This window comes from Pelodiscus sinensis, chromosome 15 (genome assembly GCF_049634645.1).
Source record: "Pelodiscus sinensis isolate JC-2024 chromosome 15, ASM4963464v1, whole genome shotgun sequence".
NCBI lineage: Eukaryota > Metazoa > Chordata > Testudines > Trionychidae > Pelodiscus > Pelodiscus sinensis.
The window spans coordinates 10840929-10866659 of NC_134725.1; the positions used below are offsets into that span (position 1 = coordinate 10840929).

Below are 25731 nucleotides of genomic sequence, written 5' to 3' on the forward strand. Positions count from 1 at the left end.
ACACTCATTCACATCTGTGATTTCAGGCACACTTGCTCACTTGTAGCTTGCTGAAAAAATAGATGTGTCCTTAGACAAATTGTTGTTTGTACAGTGGTTATCATTAACAAGTTAGCATTTGCCATCAGTTACCACAGTACATTTTCTGAGAGAATCATTGTACTCCTCCATGATCTGGTAATTGTTAGCTTTTTATTGACTTCCGCTGTATTTGCATATACAGAGTATATGCCATAGGTAAGCAGTATAACATATATCACATCAAAGTCAGAAAAAATATTGGTTTTATTATGTGTTTTTATTAGTGTTCTATTAGTTTGGGGATAGCACTTCTCAGTGAATCTAGATATATTTGTTATAAATGCACATGCCTCCTAACAAAATCTAAATGCAGAGGTTAAAATATAGAAATTCAAATAGGCTTTCTACATGTATATATTTAGAATATTTAAAGGTAGATATTTTAGTTTCTTAAAGATTCCTACTTTGAAAAGTTTGTTGGTACAAGTTTGAGAGTTCCTATTAGCTTAGAGCCCATATTAATCATATCTCTGAGTAATCAGTGTTCCACACCATCTTGTGTTTCTACTGGCAACTGAAAAAGAACCACAGGAATAATAGGTTGTTACTATCACTCTGAGGCCTTACCCACAAACAAGTCATGGTCAGCTTAGGTCTAGTTTTAGTGAAGTCTTCATCTTCAATTTAACCGACATATAGCAATGGAAGGAAATGAGGTTTCTAGGCTTGAACTAGCTGTGAGCTATCATCTAGTTTCATTTAGCTTGTGTGCTTTCATGCAATGGATTTGATCCTTACCAAAATAAAACAAGTATTATGTTCTTTGTTCTGTAAATTATTATTAGTAATAATGCAATCTCCTATGTCACAAGCTGGCAAAATTACATAAGGATCCTAGTGTTGTAAAGGAATCCAGCTTAAAATATAGTAAATCTAACAATCTCTTTTTGCACTCATTCCCTGAATGCCACGTTGCACACTTGCTCTTAAAAGTAATAGAGATGCAGCCGTGTTAGTCTGGTCTAGCTGAAACAAAAGACAGAACTATGTAGCACTTTAAAGACTAACATCACCTAATAAACCATCTTGTTAGTCTTTAAAGTGCTACATAGTTCTGTCTTTTGCTCTTAAAAGATTATGGTAATTCAGTTGTGTCGTGAAAACTACAAGTCCCATCATGCAGTTTTCCTGCAGGTCGGAGAGTTTAGTATGGATAGGATCTGCAAATGATTCCATTCTATGCAAATTAGAGGCTGTCCTTGGGTTCTTGGCAAGTCACCAGTGAAGTCCTTGGTTGAGCAAAGTTTGGATGCCTCTAGCAAAGATTCTAAGTGTCACAGCTGTTACAAGCTATTTTAAGTTCTAAGTGACCCATAAGAAGCAGGCTAAACCCCTTGCTCTGACATGTTCACCGCTTTAGACAGCCATAGATTTTTAAAAATAAAGAAATAGAGAACACTTTGTGGTCAGAAATAAATGAAATAACCTTGTGTTTCTTAGCTAGCTGCTCTGATTACACTACCTCTTGGTATTTGGAGTAATTCGCTTATGCCTGGGTGGAGAACCTAAGCCCCTGGAGCCAGCCATATGTGGCCCCTGGCTTGCCTGGATCTGGCTTTTGAGAATCAGGGCTTCTCCTCCCTCCAACTACTCTCCCACGGGACTGGAGTGCGCAAAATCTACTAGCCTGGGTCCCCCCTAGGCTCTGGTCGGAATGTGGAGAATGTCTTATGACTTTCTGCTTCTCAGTCAGGGGCCACTGTTGTGTGTGTGAGCCCCGACTGATTTTTCTGTGGGTCAGTAGCCCCTGACACAAAAAGATTACCCACCCCAGCTTACGCTACACTATATCGATTAACATTGTTAAGCTCTGCAGAGAGAAGCTGTGTCCCAGGCCCTTCCCTGGCACACAATTCTCACTGAGAATTAAAGCCCTGGGCTCTCAGAACTATCTGAGCTTGTGTTTAGATCAAATAAAGGCTGTGTGGACTCTTCTGCTAAAGTCCATCAGAGCAAAACTGATAGATAAGAGTATGGGGAAAGAGCGGCCTCTCTCCTAGGCAGGGTGGATAGTTCTTCACGTCAACTCTCAGTCAGTTGTCACAACTAGTACCAGTAGAGCCTGTGACACACAAATAGGATAGAGTGGCAGGCCACACCACCACCGCCAGTCTCCTGAATCATACTGTGGTGGTAAGACCTCCCGAGGGAGCAGTCTGCAGGCACAGTGGCCAGCACCACATTTTAACAAAGCCTGTTTGTCTGGCATGTCTCCATTCAGCTCCCACAAACTACGTGGGAAAAGGAAGCTTTTTCCTTCCCATTGTGACTGTTCGAGTGTTTAACACAGCATACGGGGATGCAATCTGGCTAGTGTAATGGAGAGGCAGCCTATTAACTTACTAGCTAAAATGTGGATCAGTCTTTCTCTCTAAAGATAATTAGGTAACTATTTCTCTAGCCAAAGATCCCTAGTGCCAACCATTCAGTTGTATCTTCAAGAGAACATAATTATGCCAATTGCACTCTGAATTCGCATTATCCTGTGATCCAGGAACAACAAAACCAAAATACCATCAGTGAAGGTATTCTAGAGCAAAGTAAGGATGAAGATCTGTGTAGCTTAGAGAACAGAATGTTGTGTTTCCTTGTTTACAGCATCCAGATACTTTTTTTGCTGTGTTTAATAGAAATGCAAAGTGTTGGTTAGGTTAGGTTTGATTTGTCCTTCCTGCATAACCATTAGCATGGCACCCCAGCGATACTCATTTTTACTCCCTTGAACTTCTGAATAATGCTAGCTGGGGGTGGCTTTTGATAATTGCTTTCTTACGGCTTCATCAACAGTTACAGTTGCCTTTATTTCCTATGGAGGAATAGGTGCTGGTGCCTTAGTAAACACATAGTGCTGTGACAGCCATTACAGTAATGGCAGCAGGAAGCATGACTCTGTTCCAAATGCCTCTTTCACTAGAAAGCACGGTGACTTTGGCTGTCACTCTTTGTAGTCAGGCAGGCAGCATGTGGCATGTCCCCTTTTGGCGTTAATTGCACAGGGAAGTTGTTGGCATATTTGTATTTACCAAGGTACAGTGCAGCTGCATATCAGTGCCCTTCCTTTTCTGTTCACACACACAACAGATGACTAATTGTCAACCGCTCCCTCAGACTGACACTGCAGTCATGTGTCTTATGGTGTATTGGTGGACATTGTCCTATCTAAATATGTGACAGGACTTCCACGATTTCAACTAGATCAGGTGTCATGAGAACAGCATTTTTACTGCAACAAATGATTAAGAAAGGTGGTGTTTTTTAGTTTCACGTTCCAGATTGTTGTTTTTGATCCACCACAATGCAAAGGTGTTGCTGGTGTGCTTCTGCCAACACTAAGCATTTAGTGTTTCTTCATAATATTATTTCTTCTTCAAGGAGTGGCCCTGTGGGCACTCCACTGTGGGGGTCTTGATGCTCTTGCGCTTGAAATTGGAACTTTTTAGCAGCAGTATCTTTCCCCACCACCCACCCCCCCAGGTGCCAGCATGCACACATGGCACTGCCTGCACCACAGCAAAAGTGCCAATGCGTGCACGCTGTCAACTATCTCAGTTCCTTCTCAACCACTCCTGGTTTGGTTGGAACACAGCAGCACTCTGTGTTAGATCTTAGTGCACTTCTACTAGTAATTAGATAGTTAGATCATTTGATCCTGTTCATGGTCTCTCCCCACCAGTTAATTGTTAGTTAATTATTTTAAAATATCCTCTTGTTCACAGTTATTAAAATAGAGTAGGCACACCAAGCTCACCAAGATTCAAATGGTGCCTGAAACACAGAATGTCTATTCCCATCTCCAATGGGCATGCCCAGTATATTCTGTGTCTGGGCCAGGACCACTCACTGAAGACCTGCCACCATTGTAAGAAGTGCTCATCGAGGTCCTTGAAGGCACGGGAGATAGAGTTAAGGTTCCTTACTATGGAGAAGATAGAGAGGCCAGCTTCGGAACTGACACCACAGACCTCTCCAACCCGGACCTCCCCAACCGCGGTTTCTGACCAAGGGCATCCGCACCAAGGGAGGCTCCAGCCAAAAAATAGCTAAGAGAAAGCACACTTCAGCCTCAGCAGAGAGACCACTGAAAAGATTATCCCCTCACCATGAGCCTTCCTCACTCAAGGTACAGACTTCGGGGGTTGCGGAGGCACCGGGTAAGTCTGGTCTGGACAAACCCTGAGGGGCAGTGTCTGCCAAAGACACATGCCCTGCAGACTCAGTATCCAAATCAAAGAAGACCACCACTGCACCATTGGCACTGACAAAACCGATACCCAAACCACTGCATCACAGCACAGCTTAGGAGCAATCTGAGCTGCCAGTACAAACACTGACAAAGTCGGTACTGTCTCCAAGTAATGAAGTTTGCCTGGTACCAACTATCCTAAGGGCACGGAGAGACATGGTACTACAACGAACACAGCCCTCTGCACTGGTGGTGCCAATCTTCAAGCCACCAAGGCCACTGACTACACACCTGGCAGTACCGGGCACACCAACAGTAGAGGGACCAAGCAGCCTTGCAATACCACCATGCTTGGCTTCTCCTTTTTTGAGTGACAGTGATGATGAGGAGAACATCACCTTTTCCCCACGACACTCTTCTCCAAAACCAGCCACTCGGGTACAGCAGCAACAACAGCTGGCTCAGTCCCAGATGCGGCAACCCTTTCCATGGCTCCCTCCCATTCCACTCCCACAACCTTAGCAGGGATGGGACTCATGGGTCTCCCTAAAGGCTCAAACACCATCACCACAGTTGCCAGTGCCACCTAGATCTCAGATAGCAGTCCCCAGGTCTCCTGCATCCACAATATCCGACATCATACAGGAGGAGGTGGAAGAACTGGAGGATTTGTAGGAGGAAGACACATTGCCTCCTTCACGCACCTCATCATCTTCTCCAGATGAGTTGATACTGCCCCTTCACCAATGGCAGAGGACAACTTCAGGTCTTTTCAAGACATTAGAAGAGAATGGCCAATTCTCTGGACATCTCCTTAGTCAAGGTTCCCGCAATTCAGCACAAACTGACCAGTGCATTACAGGCCTCGCCTTCATTGAAAATAGCCCTGCCAGTCAACAAGGCCATACTGGAACCTGCAAAAATCCTGTGTGCAAAGGCCAGTTCCCACTCCCCAACATCAAAAAGAGCTGACAGGAAGTATTATGTTCCTGCAAAAGGGACTGAATTTTTGTTCACCCCCTGCAGCCCCAAATTCATTGGTGGTCGATGCAGCCCAAAATAGAGGTAAGCAAACACAGTACAATTCCACCCATTACGACAGAGAATGGAAGAGACTGGACATTCTGAGCAGGAAATCCTATTCCTCTGCATCCCTTCAGGTAAGGATAGTGACCTGTGCAGCGCTCCTAGCAAAATGAAAACCTTTATTGAACAGCTGCCTGAGGACTGCAAATCTTCCTTGCTGTCCAGTATGGGTGAAGGTGTCCTCATAGCGAAGACAGCATTGCAAGCATCCCTCCAGGCAGCAGATACTGCCTTACACTCCTCAGCCATCTCAGTGGTCCTACATCTTGTCTCCTGACCGCACCTCCTTGGATTTCCTAGGGAGGTGAAGAACACTGTTGCGGACCTGCCATTTGAAGGAGAGAAGCTATTTTCCACAACCACAGACACTTCACTACATTCGCCCGAAGACTTGTGAGTGACTTTAAAGACCCTATGGATGTATGTTCCCCAGCCCAAAAAGAAACTGAATTGATTATTCATGCCTCGGGGCTGAGCATCATCTTCATACCCCTCCCAGAGAAGCTATGATGTTAGGAAGTGACAGAAGCAACAAAAACATAAACAGCCTCAAGACTAACTTGCCACATCCCAGGCCTCCAATGGCCATAAAACATTTTGAATGTCTGGTTGAGGGCTCAACATCATTTCCAACAACTGTTCAATACCAGTTCAGTCTGCAGCCCTTCATCATGCCTGAAACACCATCACAACAGACAGATGGGCCTTGGAAGTCATAGCAAAAGGTCTCATGATACCCTTCCTGATCTTTCCTCCCACCCAACTTCCTTCCCCGTCCTTCTTCAGGGATCCCTTTCACAAGTCCCTGCTACAACATGAGATTCACAGACTTCTCCAGATGGGGGCAATAGAGACCATACCACCTCATCACAGGGAAAAGGGTTGCTACTCAAGATACTTCCTCACCCCAAAAAAATCAGGGAGTTGGAGACCCATGCTGGGCTTGTGCAGACTGAACAAGTATTTTTTAAAAATGATTCACGAGTATTTAAAAAAATGATGCATGGTAACTCTAGCAAAGATAATTCCGGTTCTAAAAAAGGGAAACTGGATGTTGTCTGTTGACCTGCGGGACATTTATTTTCACATATCAATTCGACCATCATACAGAAAGTTTCTATGATTTGCACTAAAGTATCAACATTATTAGTACAGTGTCCTACCATTAGGCCTATCCTCGGCACCTAGAGTTTTTTCCAAGATTCTTGCTGTAGCACTGCACCACCTACGAAAATTAGGCATCAGTAATCTTCCTTTACTTAGACAATTGCCTGATTGTAGTGCCTGCAGACAAGAGACCATACAATCCACCAGGAAGACAATCCAATTGTTCAGAACTCTGGGACTTCAGATAAACACATAAGTCACACTTCACTTCATCCCAGGAGTTGGCATTTGTAGGTGCCACATTGGATTGCGTATATGCACAGGTGTAACTACTACTGCAGAAGTACTATGCTTTGGCTGCCTTAGCAAGGATTGTTATAGACAGCCCCACAGTATCTGCCAAACAGTGCCTCCAGCTTCTCAGTCACATGTCCACAACCGCAGACGTGGTTTCTCATGCCAGGCTGAATATAAGATATCTACAAAAGTGGCTTCACAGATGCTTTCAGCCTTGCAAACACCATTTATGCAAACAACTAGCCTTACAAAGAAGATCAGAGAATCTCTCACATGGTGGTTACAAGCCAACAACCTCTGTTCAGAAGTCCCCTTCCAACAAATGGCTCCCTCCATACACATAACTACGGGTGATTCATTGGAGGGCTTGATTCATCGGAGGGCTGGGGTGCACACACCAATGGTCACAGCACCTAGGGAACATGAACTCCTGTAGAGTCAAGCATGCACTTCAAAATCCTTGAACTCTGTGCAGTAAGAAAAATTCAAATACTTTCTCTCCTCTTAATTCAGAGCAAGTCTGAGAATAGTCACAGATAACACCGCCTATGATTTACATAAGTCGCCAAGGGGGAGACAGGTTTTACCACCTCTGCAAAGAGACAGCAGCACTGTGGCAGTGGTGCATTCAACACCAGATCACCATATCAGCGGCATGTCTCCCAGGCAAGCAAAATGTCACTGTGGACCAACTAAGCCGCAAGAGATCCTTGGGGAGTGCCATGATGATCAGCTGGTGTCTCAGTCTTCTAAATGCTTTTTCCACCTCTTCCCCTTCTTGACCAAGTCATACATAAAATAAAATAGTGCAGAGCCAGGGTCATCATGATAGCACCCCCATGGCCCAGACAGACCTGGTTCCCTTACCTGTCACAACTGTCAGTGGCTCCTCTGATTCCTCTTCCATGTTGGCTGAAAAAACTGTCTCAGGACCAGGGTTGAGTTCCTCATCCCGAGAAACACAAGCTCTACATCAAGGCCTGGCTCCTGCTGGAATGAGTGCACAAGACCAGACCTATTCAGAGGAAGTTCACACTATCCTGAATTGTTGCAAACAGAGTACGAGAAAGACCTATTTACAGAAATGGTGCCATTTCTCTTAGTGGGCAAACAGAACACTGCAGCCACATTCAACACAGCTGATGATGGTCTTAGAGAATCTTCTTTCATTAAAGAAACAGAACCTCTCCAATTCATCAATAAAGGTCCACTTAATGGCTATTTATAGTGAGCATGATATCATAGAATCATAGAAAACTAGAACTGGAAGGGACCTCGAGAGGTCATAGAGTCCAGTCCCCTACCCTCATGGCAGGACCAAACACTGTTTAGACCATCCCTGATAGATGTCTATCTATCTTGCTCTTAAATATCTCCAGAGATGGAGATTCCACAATCTCCCTAGGCAGTTCATTCCAGTGTTTAACCACCCTGACAGGAAGTTTTTCCTAATGTCCAACCTAAACCTCCCTTGCTACAGTTTAAGCCCATTGCTTCTTGTCCTATCTTCATAGGCCAAGGAGAACAATTTTTCTCCTCCTCCTTGTAACACTCTTTTAGGTACTTGAAAACTGCCATGTCATGTCAGTCTTCTCTTTTCTATACTAAACAAGCCCAGTTTTTTCAGTCTTCCCTCATAGTTCATGTTCTATAGACCTTTAATCATCCTTGTTGCTCTTCTCTGGATCTTCTTCAATTTCTCCACATCTTTCTTGAAATGCGGTGCCCAAAACTGGACACAGTACAGGCAGTCCCCGGGTTATGTACAAGATAGGGACTGTAGGTTTGTTCTTAAGTTTTGTACTTAAGTCGGAACTGGCATCCAGATTCAGCCGCTGCTGAAACTGACCAGCGGCTGATTCCAGGAAGCCCGGGGCAGAGCAACTCTGCCTCGGGCTTCCTGTAGTCAGCCGCTGGTCAGTTTCAGTAGCGGTTGACTTGAGGATGCCTGGGGCAGAGCAGCTGGGGTGCTGCCGGGTTGGTCCAGTAGCTCCGAGGAGTGGCGCTGCGGGACCAACCCAGCAGCGCCCCAGCTGCTCTACCACAGGCGTTGGCGAGAAAAGCCTGGTCTGCGGGGGGGAGGGGGGGGGGGTGCAACTCGTGCACCCCTCCCCCCCCCCGCAGACCAGGGAGACGCGGAGCAGCTTTTCTCGCCCCGGAGGACGCGGGTGGCGGGACCGCGGTGCGTCTGGGCAGTCCCGCTGCCCACGTCCTCCGGGGCGAGAAAAGCCCTGTTCCCCGCGTAACCCAGGGACTGCCTGTACTCCAACTGAGGCCTAATCAGTGCAGAGTAGAGTGGAAGAATGATTTCTAGTGTCTTGCTCACAACACTCCTAGGTTTATGCTTCCCAGAATCATGTTTGTTTTTATTGCAACAGCGTCACACTGTTGACTTATATTTAGCTTGTGGTCCACTGTGACCCCTAGATCTCTTTCTGCAGTACTCCTTCCTAGACTGTTGCTTCCTGTTCTGTATGTGTGAAACTGATTGTTCCCTAAGTGGAGTACTTTGCATTTGTCCATATTAAACGTCATCCTATTTACCTCAGACCATTTCTCCAGGTTGTCCAGATCATTTTGAATTATGACCCTATCCTCCAAAGCACTTGCAACCCCTCCCAGCTTGGTATCGTATACAATCACACTATATTTTCACATCTGATCATGGAGAAGTTTTTAAAAGGTCTCAATAATATCTTCCTCCCCAAAAAAACCTCAGAAACCTAAGGTTGAAGATCTCAACCTCAACCTTAACAACCTTGACCTACCCTCCCTTTGAGCCAATGGCAACTTGCTCCCTGATCCACCTTTCTAGAAAAGTGGCTTTCTTACTAACAATCATGATAGCAAGGTGGGACAATGAATTGGCACCTTCTACAAAGACAAAGTAGTGTTACAGCCACATCCAAAATTTCTCCCCAAAATAGTTTCATGCGTCCACCACAATGAACCTATACACTTACCTGTTTTGTACCAAAAGCCTCATCCACACACCAATGCAGTACTATTCCACTCCTTGGCTATTTGGCGGGTGATTACCTGGATAGAACAAAGCAGTTCAGACGTTCTCCCAGATTTTTAACTTCTCTTATGGGGGAAAAATTAAAACTAAAGAAACCGTGTCAGAGAAGACACAGTTTCCTGACATCTTTTGAAAAATGTGGTCATTTCACTTTGAAAACTCTTTTACAGCAACTTGATTTATTCATAAGATTGCTTTGGTAGATTGCATGGACCTCTGACACAAATGTACTAGGTGCTGGCATACTAAAGATCCACATCTTTTGCACACGTTCACTTTTTTTTCTCCAAATGCCTCCAAACAGGACATTTCTCTGTGCCTTGGACTCAGGAAGAATTACTCTGTTTTAACTAGGTGTGTCCCTTCTCCTTCAGGCTCTAAACTGAGACCCAGGGCCTTTTGGCAAAAAAAGAGCCCATCCACATAGTATCTCGATTGTTTACTGAGCGAAGGGCTGGCATGAGGTGTAACCTCCATTTCATCCCCAGCCACTCGCTCTAAGATGGTATATGTAGGAGCTGAAGTAGGTCACTGCAGGGTGGAGGACTCCAGAAGGCCTCCATAATATACTTCTAAATATGTTCCAGAAGATTTATGTTTAGTGGCTGGTCCATCTGATTGGAACACAATTATAATATCTCATCAGCAATGTCTCTCAGAGTCCCTGATAACCCAGAACACTCCAATCCTACAAAGCTTTATAGATTGATCATTTCCCACTAGACCCACAGAAACCTAATTAGCTGAAAAATATTCTTGCAATTTAAATATTTAATTGTGTTATTTCAGTAAGGACTGGGATCTAAGCTTTAGCTTCATTCAGGCATGTACAGGCAGTCCCCGGGTTACGTACAAGATAGGGACTGTAGGTTTGTTCTTAAGTTGAATTTGTATGTAAGTCGGAACTGGTACATATTGTAGGGGAAACTCTAGACAAACATTTCTCCAGAGCTCAGTTTTATTCTCCCACACCTCACTTCCCTCAGTCCTTTATTCTCAAGCTGAGGTGTCTGCTGAGAAAAGCCGCTCCGCGTCTCCCATGTCTGCTGGGGGGGGGGCGCTAGCTTCGCGTCTCCCTGGTCTGCTGGGGGGAAGCAGCTAGTGTGGAGTTGCCTCACCCCGTTTGTAAGTAGGGATCCGATGCAAGTCGGATCCATGTAACCCGGGGACTGCCTGTATATACATTTTACACCCTTTTCTCCCCCTCTACCGCGCACACAGAGCTAAAAGCTACAATTCAGACTGGTTTCGTGTATGAGTCCTCTCTAAACTTACGAAGCATTTGCCTATGTTAAAAGTGTTGTTAATCCAATAAAATACCTAGTATCAGGAAGACAAAAACACAAAATAAAATAAAAATAATTCTTCTAATTCAGTCCACAGGCTATCTGTTTTTTGAGAAAAGACATCTTTTAATTTTTTTAGCTCCTTGCCCACTCTCCAGTTTTTAAACCTTCCATGCTCCCAGCTGATTTTTGGCGTGGCAAGTTATTTATCATCATCTTCTCTCTTGCAGGAAAAGTATAACCCACACACCTAGTGTGGTTCACTGTCCTATGCAGTGGCACTTAGACCACTTAGAGCAAGAGATAAGAACAAGGGAGCTCTACAGACTAAACTGAGAGCCAGCTGGGTTTATAGCTCAAGCTGTAGAGGCTCCTACACGAAGGGTGTGTCTAGACTACCTAGTTTTGTCGACAAAAGTGGACTTTTGTCGACAAAACTATACCAGCGTCTACACTACCGCTGAGTTCTGTCGACATAATGTCGACAGAACTCAGCAGTTTTGTCGACGCTGGTAAACCTCATTTTACGAGGCATAACACCTTCTGCCGACAGAACTTTGTCGACAGAAGGTATTATTGCCTATAACATTGCATCCAGACTACGGAGTTCTGTCGACAAAGCAGCTTGCTTTGTCAACAGAACTCAATGTGTCTGGACGCTCTTTGTCGACGGAAGTTTTGTCAACAGATACTGTCGACAAAACGCGGTAGTCTAGACGTACCCTAAGTTCCAGAGGTCCCAGGTTTAATTCCGCCCAAGTGGCTGTTACAAAGATGCAAAAAATGCAGGGACCATTGTAAATTCTGTTCTGTGACAATCCTGGCTATTTCTCCTACCCTGCCAAAACTCAAAGGTGAAATAGCATGAACTGCAACATCCCAAAAGGAGAGATGAGAGAAAAACTGTTGGCTCTAGGCACCTTAAAATGGTGTATGGCTTACTCCTGGATATAAAAATTTCCTATAACCTTTACTTTTCTGGTACATGTTGTTCACAGTATAGAAAGTGAATGCATTTGTGTAAAATGGTTATAAAATAAAGTCTGGAAGAAAGGTATGCTCCTAGGAGGCAAGGAAGAAGCGTGTCAAGACACACTTGTCTACAGTTGAATTTTTTCATGCGGTTTCCTAGGGATGTGAAAGGTTAACCAGTTAACTGGTAAGCATCACCCTAAAAGGGTAATGCTTACAGGTTCCAGTTAACTGGTAACCAGAGGGGACTACTCTGGCGGGGGGGCTATGAGCCAACAGCACCTGTAGGCCCAGTAGCCAGCTCCAGTGCAGGGCTGGATGCAGGAGTCCCTGTTGGCTAGGGACTGCTACAGCCGGTTGGGGCTTAGTTGGTTACTTGGTTTAACATTAGGTTAACCTAATCTTTAATCAGTTAACTGATTAATCTGGATTTTACATCCTTATTTCCTACTAATAGTACTTCTTAGTGGGAATACTAATGTACCAGCAACTGTGCTTTCTAATCTTGCTCAGTGCTAGTATAGAGGGCCGGATGGCTGCAGAGTGAGTGCCCATCTGCAGTATTGCCATCACCAAGAGTTCAAAAATAATGAATCCGGCCCCAGAAAATCAGGAGATTTTTTTTAAATCGTTTGTGTCTTTTTATTTGCCTTTTGCACTTGGGGCCTTTGTGATTCTCTTTTCCAGACTTTATATCCACAAGGGCTAGACACTTTCTTTTTAATGAAAACAGACATTCTCATGTAATGGACTTCAGGAGTTGGCGCTTTAAAAAAAAATTGCCAGATGGCAAGAGTTGACAATACTGTGGAACCTGCAACTCTGCTACTGAGTTTGTGCTCTTGTTAGGTCCTTTGGATCTGCATCCCTAAGAGTTGTGAGAGGGTTTCTGAGGGAAGCAGTCCAGTGTACACTGGGCATGAATGGCCTGGCCTAGGAACACAGTTTGCAAATACTTTTTTTTTCCCTATTGGAAGCCTTCTTGACAGCCATTTTTCTTGACTAATCAACAGTCATGGACTTTCACAGGCCTGTGTGGAGAGAGCATGTATTTTGTACAATACATAAAAGAATACAGTGCTGGTTTTTGTTGCAACACTTAAATGCATGATATTTCAGCTGCAAAATCACTTGTTCTTAAGATTTTGACAGCTAGGGAGTTGTAGATTTCAGAGAAGACCATTTGTAGTAAACCTAGGAGCTGTCTCTTTAAATAATAATAAAAAAAAAAAAAACCTTTGCGAGGCTGTGGAGAGAGAAAGTGCTAGAACTGTGCACGATCATGACTGGAAAGCAGGATCCCTGAGTGGTCACTGAGTCTTCCCAGCACAAGATAGGGAAGCTGGTCTCTTCAAGCCTGCAGTATTTTATGCAAAATGATCCTTCTTCAAAAGAGCTAGCAAACAAAAAGATCAAATTGAGGAAGCAAATCTTGAAAGGGAATGAGGCATAATTTTGCTCCTGTGTTGAAAAGGAACAGCGTCCTCCTGGCTAGACATGGAAATCACATTTTTAAAGGGATTATTTGGTTGCAGCACTTTAAACAAACCTTTCTGAAGAGGCTGATTGCTCTGCATTGCTTTGTGCTTGTGCTTCGGTTTTATTCACATATGTAATTCTGGAGGTTAAAAAAAAAATTCTGCCAGGGATTCAGAAGGCATCCCACTAGCGATCAGCTGACATTCTTAACTGAAGGCTGCAATGTGTTGCTTATTCATTTTGTACTGTGGGAGCTGCAGGGGCTAGCAGAGAGCTAAACTATGCATTTCAAACAGCGGTGCTTGTGCAGAAAGAGGGGTGAGAAAGAGGCAGCCGGCGAGGAAAGAGCACAGCTGGACTTTCTCCTTGTTTTTATCCATTTCTGCAGGATCATGTATTTATAAGGGATGAGGTGGGCCACAGGGATCACAGGCCTGAGCTGCGGCCTACCCAGTCAGTCCAGAATCAGGCCCTCCACTACCGGAACCGAGAGCGCTTTGCCACAATCAAATCAGCATCTTTGGTAAGCAAACACCCCACCTCCCTCTTCTTCCTCTCTGTCCTCTTTTTGGTTGGGAAAGAGGGTCAAGAATTTTCTTCTCAACCATTTTTTTTGTTGGCATAGCAACTAGATATTGCACAGAAAGGTGTGTGCGTGTGTGTGTGAGAGAGAGAGAGAGAGAGAAATGTAAAAGAAATCCGTGCTGGGTGTGTTTCTAGCCTATGTAAAACGAAGCACATTTATGGATGAAGTTGATTTCCTCTCTGATATTGCATCTCTCTTTTGTTAGCCGTAACTGCTAGTAAGACACTAATTGGTATGCATGCATATATATTTATTTGCATCTTTATAGTTAAATAGTTTTGAAGTAAAAAAAATCTGTATATCTAGGTAGTTTTTTTTTATTTAAAAAAATCAAAGAGCTGATGTATTTGGTCATTTTAAAAAATGAGATCGTTACCTCCCAGGATGAATTGCTAGCTATATATGGCTCACTGATTTATATATTTCAAGCAATTGTATGTACTGCATTTTTCTCCCCATTCAAACCCATGAAACATTGCCTGGCTCCAATAAATGAGGGTTTAACAGCAGGCTATGGGCTCACAAAGAGGAGGAGGAGGAGGGGCTGGTAGGATCAGCCAGCATTTGTACTATTGCAAATGTGATCCGTGTAGATGGCTTTGTAGTAGAAAAAGGGGTGTGTGCCAGAAGAGTTCGTTTCCTCGCCTTCTCCACCATCTATGTGTCTTATATATACACAACCTGAAATCAACAGCAGCTTTCCGAAGGGAGAGAGTGCACAATCATAAGCAAGTAACTGTGTCCTAAATGGAAAATAATTGAAATACTTAATATTTCAGCCAAATTGATATTAGTCACGTGGATAGGGAGATTTGGAAAGTATCCAGTATCTGACAGTTGCATTTGCTTCCTATTATGACATCATCCTGGCCAACCCAGAAATTACAATGGGTAACCCTTCCTCTCCCCCACCTTTTTTTAATTGTGTATTTGAATGTTTCCACTACTGTTTGCTGACACCCCTCCACAATCCCAGCCCAAAGGACTGGGAGTCGGGTTAACCTTAGGTGTAAGCTTGTGCAGCAGGGGATCTTAATATGGTTTGTGCTACTGAAACATAAAATGAAGCAGTTGAATTCAGACAATTACTATTCTGGTTATTGGCCTGCATCTAGTGAGTTTCTTTTCCCAGATGTACTTCTGAGTAACACATGCTCTGATTGTTTCCCCCCCCCCCCCCCACACCCCAATTCAAAAGGTGACCTAGAAACATGGGCATTAAAGGTCTTCATACCAGCATTCCTGACACAGCAGGGATCTCAGCTATTCTAGACCCTTTTGCTGATACCTCTGTGTTGGGGATTGTCTGGTTTTGTATATTGTACAGAGCCAAGCAATTGTCTGCACTGAACAAAGAGAATAGTCTGTTTCCAGTCAAGGTGCACTTGGGGAGGACAAATGATAAACTACTCAGCGTGCCATAGTACAAACCAAAAAAGCTTTACAGATGCATGTACAGGCATCTTGCCAGCTGGTATCTTTTACCCACCATGGAAGACTCTCCCTCTACCTTAACCCCAACACCAGAGGGCATCATTTCTCTTCTTTCACCTTGTAATTCTCCAAGGGTTCTGTTCCTTTGCCTCTGTGCTTCAGTTAATTCTGCTTTCAACAAGTTCTCACATAGCAACGGAGGAGTTTTTAGGGCCATCTGCCAGCCAGGAGAGGGTACTCGTGTGGTGATGAAATGCATTCTCCATATACCCCTGTACTCCCAAGGTCACGCTTAAACCCCATTTCATGGCAGCTTTCTCTGACGTGCCATACTGTTTGTACTGGGATTCTAGGACAATTGGATTTGCTAAAACTTCTCTACCTAAATAACTAAATCCCACATAGCTAAAGGGGGTGTGAGGCTAAGCTAGGAACTCTTTTTTTTTTTCCTGTCATTTCCATGGGACCCGTTTCTGGGACGAAAAACGTTGGGGCATCCTAGGCTGGTGTGGAGTTCATAGGAGTGCTTCACACCATGATATCTTCTGGTGAGTGACTAGGAAACTGATGATGAGAACACTTACTGGTTAAATCCATTCTGTATCAACTAGCAGCACTTTCTTCTTGAGTGAATCATGGGATTTCCTTTCATCCCTCCTTGACATTCCAGTGTCTGTAGCCGTGACCACCTCAATATCTGTTATGTCAGGAATGATATGGAATGGCTGGAAAGCAAAATACTGTAGTAGCTCTTCTAGAGGCTTTGTTCCTCTGCCCTTATCCAAATTAAAAAAAAAAAAGATTAAAACTGTTTTCCCCATAAAAACCCCTTCTAGGTTAGAGGAGATATAGTTGCATGTGGGGATATTACAGTCTTGTGTGTATGTTTTATTTCACTTTATAATTGGAGTACCTGTTTTCTTTCACTTTGATTATATACCCCCTTAGATACAAGAACTTCATTTATATAACCTTTTTGTGGTTATATGCCACTAAAGTTGCAGTTAATAATTTAATAATTGCAGTTGTTAACCCACCCTCCCCCCCCAGTCTGAGTGAATGCACAGAGACCAGAAAGGGGTTACTTAGCATCTGGTGTGATGTTTCTAACATTCTTGCAACCCGCGATTCAGAGCTCAATGGTTCTTCATTCTTCTAGTTGATTTTCATTCAGTGTTGCTTCCATAATGGATCTTCAGTGAGGTCTTTTCTTCTCCACATGTATGTTAGAACCCATGGCAGGATCGATTGCTCCCCATGCTCCAAACCATTCCTCATTTCTATCTATCAGTTGCTTTCTCTGGGTTCTGTCCCCAGCCCCTGAGAGTTGTTCACTTCATGAGAGACATAATGACTATATCATAAAGACCTCAGACTGCTCTGGTGCTTTCAGTAGAAATCTCTTGAGATGAAAAGTCTCTCTAAATATGTGTTTTGTTGGGGGTGAAAAATCATCTTCCAATTGGACTCACAACCCTCAGCCTGAGATGGACAGCAGTGTAGACAGAATGCATTCTGCTCTGGAGAGTGCAGGGTGTATATTACCGAATAGCCGTTCCAGCTGGTTGAATTCAGGAACAGTATCTGTGATCTCTGAACCTTCAGGCTCTTCTTGGTCTGAGTGATCGCCGTAGTGCAGTATGTCTTGATAGATGAGTCTCTTTAGGGCAGTGGTCACCAACCAGTCGATCGGAATCTACTGGTAGATCTTGGAGCCTCTGACAGGTGATCTTGAGAGGTTTGGCCAAGAGGCTATCAAGTGCTGGCACTTCAGCTGCCCCTCCCCACCACTGCTGCGCAACTCCTGCTCTTTGCCTTGGAGCTGCCTCCCCCCTCCACTCCCGGGAGCCTCCTGCTTGCTGTGCAGGATAGGGGAGGGAGAAGAGGGGTGCTGATGTCAAGTGCCCCCTCTCCCACCCTCTATACTATTTCCACAGAGCAGTTTGGGGGCACAACAGAACTTTGGAAGGAGTTTGCTAGATGCCTTTGGGAGCGGTGCAGGTGCCAGGGCAGGGGTGAGCCTGCCTTAGCCCCACTGCACCACCACCCAAGAACCACCTGATGTATGCAGTGCCAAGTTGGAGCCCAAATCCTGAAACCCTACCCCAGTCATGAACTCCCTCCTGCACTCTAAGCCCCGACTCTAGCCTTGAGCACTCCTGCATCCAAATGCCATCCCAAGCGCCTGCACCTAGAAACCCCTCCAACACCCCCAACTGCCTGCTCTAAGCTCAGCTCAGAGCCCCTCTCACACTCCAAAACCCTTAATCTAAGACCAGAACCTGCACCCCAACCCGCTGGCCCTGCCTGATGAAAGTGAGGGAGTATGGGGGGGAGGGGCCTCAGAGAAGGGGCACAAAGGAGGCGGGGCCAGGGTATTTGGGTTTGAGGTAGATCTCGGCATGCACTTGAATTCAGAAAGTGATCTCATGCTGTAAAAGGTTGGAGACCACTGCTCTAGGGCATAGCAACTAGAAATATAGTCAATTTTGGCTATTTCACCTGCCACAGAACCCCATGCTAAACTTTATTATTACGTAATCACACTTCCCCATTGAATTTTTTTTAAATGTGTGTTTTTGTCCTGTTTCTACATGAGAGCACCATAAAAACAATAGGGAAACTGTACAGAAGAAACAGTGAAATGGACTACCCACAGAGTGCCACCAGATGCACAAAGGAAAGAAGCTGTGAAAACAGAAATATTTTTCTCTCTAATCTCTTTTGAAGATGGTAATCTGAGGTATTTTTGTAACAATAGTAGGTGAAAATTATTCAGCAAGAGTGTAACTGTTAACTTCTGGTGCCTTTAAAGGATTTTAGTCCTCTTCTGAAACAGAGGTTCTCAGATGCCTTCATAGCGTGGAACACTGTTTAACAGTATGCCTCCAGTGCCGCTTTCTTTTTCATGGTTTGATTCGGACTGTCTGCAATTCCGTAACATCTCTGACAACAGTATCTGTCACTGAGGCGGGACAATAAGGAGAAAACATTCCACGTGCTTTTTGTTGATTCTAGTGAAATATAGGAGTGAGCCTCACATGCTCTGCCACTTCTCCACAGATCATGATGCACATGTTTTGTAGATCACCAGCAGTTTCACAGTGCCACAACTCAAGCAACTCTGGTGCTTGGAAAATACATTCCACTCACCTGGAAAGAAAGAGGAACATGCTGCATCTTGATCACAGGTGTCAGGCAGCATGTACTCTACAAAAAGGAAGTTTTGCCAAATCCAGGCACCCAGAGACCCGATGGGGTTGGCTGCTAAAAGTATTATCTGATTTTATTATTTAGGGCTTGACTATTATTGAGAACTTGAAAGTGGAAGACAGTATAGGGGACAGTGATCATGAAATAATAGAGTTCATGATCTTAAGGAAACGTAGAAGGGAGACCGACCAGCACAATTGAGGTAATGGATTTCAGGAAGGCAGATTTTGATAAGCTCAGAGAACTTGTAGGTAAGGTCCCATGGAAAGCAAGACTGAAGGGAAAAACAACTGAGGAGAGTTGGAAGTATTTCAAAAGGACGTTGTTAAGGGCCCAAAAGCAAACAATTCCGCTGTGTAGGAAAGATAGAAAATATGGCAAAAGACCAGCTTGGCTTAACAAGGAGATCTTGCATGATCTCAAAATAAAAAAGGAGTCATATAAAAAATGGAAACTAGGACAAATAACAAAGGATGAATATAGGCAAGCAACACGGGAATGCAGGGGCAAGATTAGAAAGGCAAAGGCACAAAATGAGATCAAACTAGCTACAGGCATAAAGGGAAACAAGAAGACCTTTTATAAATACATTAAAAGCAAGAGGAAGACCAAGGACAGGATAGGCCCACTGCTTAGTGAGGAGGGAGAAGCAGTAACAGGAAACTTGGAAATGGCAGAGATGCTCAATGACTTCTTTGTTTCGGTCTTCACCGAGAAGTCTGGAGGTGTGCCTAACGTAGTGAATACAAGCAGAGAGAGGGTAAGTTTAGAAGATAGGATACACAAAGAACAAGCTAAAAATCACTTAGGAAAGTTAGATGTCAGCAAGTCACCAGGTCCTGATGAAATGCATCCCAGAATACTCAAGGAGCTGATAGAGGAGGTATCTGAGCCTTTAGCTATGATTTTTGAAAAATCATGGCAGACAGGGGAGATTCCAGAAGACTGGAAAAGGGCAAATATTGTGCCCATCTATAAAAAGGGGAATAAGAACAACCCAGGAAACTACAGACCGGTCAGTTTAACGTCTGTCCCAGGGAAGATAAAGGAGCAGGTAATTAAGGAAATCATATGCAAACACTTGGAAGGTAATAAAGTGATAGGGAATAGCCAGCATGGGTTTGTGAAGAACAAGTCATGCCAAACTAATCTGATAGCTTTCTTGGATAGGATAACGAGCCTTGTGGATAAGGGAGAAGCGGTGGATGTCATATACCTAGACTTTAGTAAGGCATTTGATACGGTCTCGCATGATATTCTTATTGATAAACTAGGCAAATATAACTTAGATAGGGCCACAATAAGATGGGTGCATAATTGGCTGGATAACCATAGTCAGAGAGTTGTTGTTAACGGTTCTAAATCCTGCTGGAAAGGGATAACAAGTGGAGTTCCTCAAGGGTCTGTTCTGGGACCCGTACTGTTCAATATCTTCATCAATGATGTAGATATTGGGATAGAGAGTACGCTTATTAAGTTTGCAGATGATACCAAACTGGGTGGGGTTGCAACTTCTTTGGAGAATAGGGACATAATTCAAAATGACCTTAGCAAGTTAGAGAAATGGTCAGAGGTAAACAGGATGAGGTTTAGTAAAGAGAAATGCAAAGTGCTCCACTTAGGAAGGAACAATCAGTTCCATACATACAAGATGGGAAGCGACTATCTAGGAAGGAGCATGGCGGAAAGGGATCTAGGGGTCATAGTGGACCACAAGTTGAATATGAGTCAACAGTGTGATGCTGTTGCAAGAAAAGCAAATATGATTCTAGGTTGTATCAACAGGTGTGTTGTAAGCAAAACTCGTGAAGTCATTCTGCCGCTCTACTCTGCACTAGTTAGGCCTCAGCTGGAGTACTGTGTCCAGTTCTGGGTGCCACATTTCAAGAAAGATGTGGAGAAATTGGAAAGGGTACAGAGAAGAGCGACAAGAATGATTAAAGGTCTAGAGAACATGACCTATGAAGCCAGGCTTCATGAACTGGGCTTGTTTAGTTTGGAAAAAAGAAGATTAAGGGGGGACATGATAGCGGTTTTCAAATATCTAAAAGGGTGTCACAAGGAGGAAGGAGAAAATTTGTTCCTCTTGGTTTCTGAGGACAGGACAAGGAGTAATGGGCTTAAAGTGCAGCAGGGGAGGTTTAGATTGGACATTAGGAAAAAATTCCTAACTGTCAGGGTGGTCAAATATTGGAATAAATTGCCAAGGGAGGTGGTGGAATCTCCCTCTCTGGAGATATTTAAGAACAGGTTAGATAGACATCTGTCAGGGATGGTGTAGACGGAGCTTGGTCCTGCCTTGAGGGCGGGGGGCTGGACTCGATGACCTCTTGAGGTTCCTTCCAGTCCTATGATTCTATGATTCTATCTCTTTCTGAGGACCCACCTCAGTGTTGGATTTTTACCTTCATAGTTCACTTAATATGGGTTTTCAAGATGATGGCCCTTGGTGCTTAAAATCCTAGAGAGTTAAAGTAGCAGCAACAATGTGGATTCAACTGTAGGCCACCTTGTTCTGTTGGGAATCAAAATGCAGACAAGGGATTTTTTTCTCACTCTTGGACCTTATCTCCTGATGGACCTAATATGTGAAGGCAATGTTTTATGAGTCTGACCACTAAAATAAAATCAGGCCAGTTGAACTCCAAATACAGAGATACGTTTTCTGGGTCTATTGAAAATGTATAGCATTCTAGTTGCATGCTGTGTCTGTCTCCTGACAACTGTTACATGTTCATTTCAATACAGAGCTTTAACAACTTCTAGCATGTTTGGCTTTAAAGTATTCTGACATTTTTCTGATCATCTGGGAAATCATTTTACAATGAACAAATCAGTCTTTTCCCTTTTCCATTATAATCTGTGGGGATTATGTTGTTTCTAAAGTTACTTTAATGTCCCTTTATAGTTAAGGGTGCCATTGTCTTTCTTCCACTAATGATTTTTCATGAACATCTGACTGACCTTCAGCCACATCTTATCCCTTTGAAGACTGTCACTTGTCATGCGATAGCTGGTTTTGCTTCCTACTCCTAGAGCGCAAATATATAATCAGCCTAGTGAACTTTACAGCATTGTCCTTTGGTCCTTGATATAAAGAGGAGATGTTTGTTTCTGTTACACATGTTTGGCTTTAACAAGTTGGATTTAACACAGTCACAGGTTCTCCCTGAGAATGGAGCCTGATTTAGAGATAAAATAGATGGTCTGGGTGGTATATTCCTCTGAATTAAATGTATATTTCATTTTTTTCCTGCAGTGCTAGTGGTTGCCCTAAATTCCACTATTTGTCACAAATTCCATTATTCTTAACAGCTATTCTAGGCCTTTAGCTCCAGTTTTATTGGAGGTTCACTATTATGCACTGCTAGCTGTTCTCAACCCATGCTAGGGAAAAGGCCTTCAGCACTCTTCCTATCCCCCATCCAGATCTTCTTTTCACAGCCTGTGGTAGAATAAAGAACCCGTCAGCCACAATGAATGATTTGGCTGGAATGAGTTCGAGCAGGCAGCCACCATGGTTTCTCTCTTCGGAGCCAGAACTATTTTTCCCAGTCGCATCTCAGTTGTTTTGTTCAGTTTGTTGCATTAGGTGTTTTTGTTGATCACTGCTTCTTGCAGCTTATTCTCTAAAAGAGCTGGACTGGCCGCAGAGCATTTAAAAAAGAAAGACATCTGTTTTTCTTGCCTTACTACAATTCAAGCCATCCAATGGCCCCACGTGCACAACATCCTATGTCAGTGCTTGGTTCTCAGTTGTCTCTTCTTAACGTCTTCCAATGGCCATGGTGATGCAGTGCTTTCTGCTTCTTTTTCTGTGGATGCTGTGGTCTCAGAGAAATTCTAAAAGGAGCCTGTAGAGAAAGTTGTCACTGTGCATGAGAATCCGTCTTATTTTGTAAAGTCTCCTTAGACTCAGTAAAAGACCTGGGCACCATTTGATTCTTGCTCAATCTGTGGAGCAAATGTGGCATGCAAGCCTCCTATAGGGCTACAGTCTGATCCAATGGCCCGTCTATACCAGGCACAGCTTTCAACCTCAGCCACCATCTGTGAATAGCAGCAGATAGTGAGATGTGGGTTTGATAAGCAAACCTATGACCATACCTTTTTACCAAGAAGAAGATGGTTTTGGTCTGTCTGACAGTGCTCTCCTTTGCATTTCTATTAGTATTTTCTCCTTACAATTCTTGGCATAACTGGGGTTCTTACCTTTCCTCCACATGCCTGCACTTAAAGCATGGAAATCAGTGTTCACCCTCTGAGTCTGTTTCAGCTGAACTGTGTTTGTAATCTGCTTAGACCATATGATCTACTTTGTTAATACTGTTCAGTTACGGGTGGGTGGGATCACTCTTTAAGTAGCGTGTGGTACCCAGCGCCTCATTTCTGTAGCTAACAAAGCAACCTTCGCGTTTGTGTGTGCCTCTCCTGGGAACCTGAGAGCAGGCAAGTTCGGCGTGGGGATTGTCAATAGACTAAAAACAGGAACAAGGCTTTTGCATTCACTGGAAGCAGAAAAGAACACTGGAGAGCACATTTTGAGCATCTTTCAGGAGCAATCCATAAGGAAGAATGTAAGGCTGTTGCAGTCTCTATGGGAAGATAAAAATCAGAGGTGGGGGAAGAACCCGCGTGGGTTAAAAAACAGATGTGAGGTATGTAGATAGACAAATGAAGGTTTCCACCATGAGTTTCAACAAACACTGGGGGCAAGCAACCAGGAGTCACATGGCAAACCTGCAAAATGGGGGCAATTTAATAATGAAAAGTGCTGACCTGGTTTGTTCTTGTGTTACTCTAGGTTAGACTGCAAGTAAGGGAAAGGACTGAGGGTTACACAATGAAAGTGAGCCACCCTCCAGAGCTTTGTGAGGAAGCCTGGAATGAGGCAGCTCCTTGTAGGAAATAAGCATTTAGTAAGGATGGAAGCAAAACCAAAGCAAAGGTGTTATGGTTTCTTTTCTCCCCCTCACGTCATGACCCTTTGTGAACCCTGCCCAGAGGTTTATTTCTGAAGAGGGACTCTAGGTCTCAGAGCTGCCTTTATTTCCAAGTGCTCTGTGCAGTTCCCAATCCTAATCAGTGAGCTGTCTGCCTCTCTTCTGCATAAATGGCTGGGCTTTTCTGGCCAGGAACATGCCATGTTCGTTACTGGACATGCTCATAATCTGGGAAAAGCTGGCTGTGCATCTCGGGTGACAGGCATTCATGGCCTCAGTGTTGGGCATTAGACAATCGCCACCTCTATAAAAACTTGGAGCCTCATTGGGGAGTGCTGTGAGTTTGCTGAGCAGGTAAGTAGCTGTGGGGGGGAGACATGCCTGCAAAATAAGCCTTTAATGACTTTTTCCTTTTCAATGACATCAGGTTACAAGACAGATCCATGAGCATGAGCAGGAGAACGAGTTGCGGGAACAGATGTCAGGTTATAAGCGGATGCGGCGCCAGCACCAGAAGCAGCTGATCGCCCTGGAGAACAAGTTGAAGGCCGAGATGGACGAGCACCGCCTCAAGCTGCAGAAGGAGGTGGAGACCCATGCCAACAACTCGTCTATAGAGCTGGAGAAGCTGGCCAAGAAGCAAGTGGCTATCATGGAGAAAGAGGTCAGTAATCATATTGATGACGTGTCTGGGCCGGGAGACTGCACACAAAAGCACAGCTAGTGAGCTCCAGTGTTCAACCATAACATTTGGGGAACTACAAGTGGCTCCTGTCTGAGAGTGCTTTGGTAGTTTGTTTTCCCCAAACAGCCAGCTGGATCTCAGTCTAGTTCCTAATGGCCGGGGGTCCCTCAACACCAGTTGGCACAGACTAGTAATTTCTCTGGCATTCCCAGAATAGGCCCTGAAGAATGAGCTGCCCTCATAGCTTTAGATGTGGTTCTTCTAGGTCCATGGTGTCCAACCAGTTCTGAAGCAGTAGCCACTATAGTGACTAATGCTATAGCGAGCTAGCCACACTCAGCAGGCCAAATAGCCACATATGGCTAGTGTCTAGTATGTTGGACACCACAGTTCTAGGTCATGGAGTGAGGCACATTAATTGGGTAGAATAAAGAATTTTGCACTGTCCTAGCCTTTCCTTTGATAAGTATGGGATTCAGTGTAAAAGTCCACATGCATACAAGGTGTTAAGGCCAATGCAAGAGAATTAACGTTTTCACATTTGGTTTTGATGGAGGAGACAGGAAATGTGAAGAAATCCCTAAATATATGTAGGTGGAAATATTTTTACAATAAGCTTTCTTGTAGTTGAATACTGATGGGGGTAGGACCTGGTACCGCAGAGCTGGAGAGTGACAGAATGCACAATTACGATTGGTTTGCTATAGACTTTGGGCACTCACCCCACCTCTCTCTCAGGCAAAGACAGCTGCAGCAGAGGAGAAGAAATTCCAGCAACAGATTTTGGCGCAGCAGAAGAAAGATCTCGCGACCTTTTTAGAAAGTCAGAAGAAGCAATACAAGCTTTGCAAGGAAAAGATTAAAGAAGTAAGAACCACCACATTTCAAAGAGGTTTGGAACAAGTACAGTCACAAGCTTTGCTTTTTGATAAGCTTGGGCCTGCCCAGTGGTTTATTGCCCGTTTCCACCTGACTATCCATATTCAGAATCCTAACTCCTCAGGAGCTCAGGAATTGGGAACACCTGGCATCATTCCAGAATGGTCATCTAATATTCTCAGTGGCATCAGCAGGGCTGCAAGAGGGTGAAACTCTACAAAGCAGGATCTTTGAAACTGAAGGTCATTGGGGAAAATGAGAGCTCCCGGAGAATTCTTTCCAGCATCCCCTATAGAGCGCACATATATGGTCATCAGCTTTATTTGAACCATTCATAAGGTACCTGCCAATAGTCACCAGTGTGCCCAGCAGTTACCAGTATAAAATTAAAATAAATGGCCTGCTTATCTATACAGCCAGCCCCATCCCAAAGCACATGCATAAAGATAGGCACCATGCCAGGGCCTAGATAACATAA

General features: G+C 44.1%; 1 protein-coding gene across 5 annotated transcripts in view; it reads left to right on the forward strand.

Moving 5' to 3' along the window:
* Positions 1-25731, forward strand: part of TAOK3 (TAO kinase 3) — a 162955-nt gene that overhangs the window by 122602 nt on the left and 14622 nt on the right. For all 5 annotated transcript variants that reach the window (XM_075898155.1, XM_075898153.1, XM_075898154.1 and 2 more), the window contains 3 exons: positions 13902-14036; positions 24117-24353; positions 25113-25241. In XM_075898155.1, coding sequence (XP_075754270.1) covers positions 13902-14036; positions 24117-24353; positions 25113-25241 — 501 coding nt within the window. The remainder of the gene's footprint in view (positions 1-13901; positions 14037-24116; positions 24354-25112; positions 25242-25731) is intronic.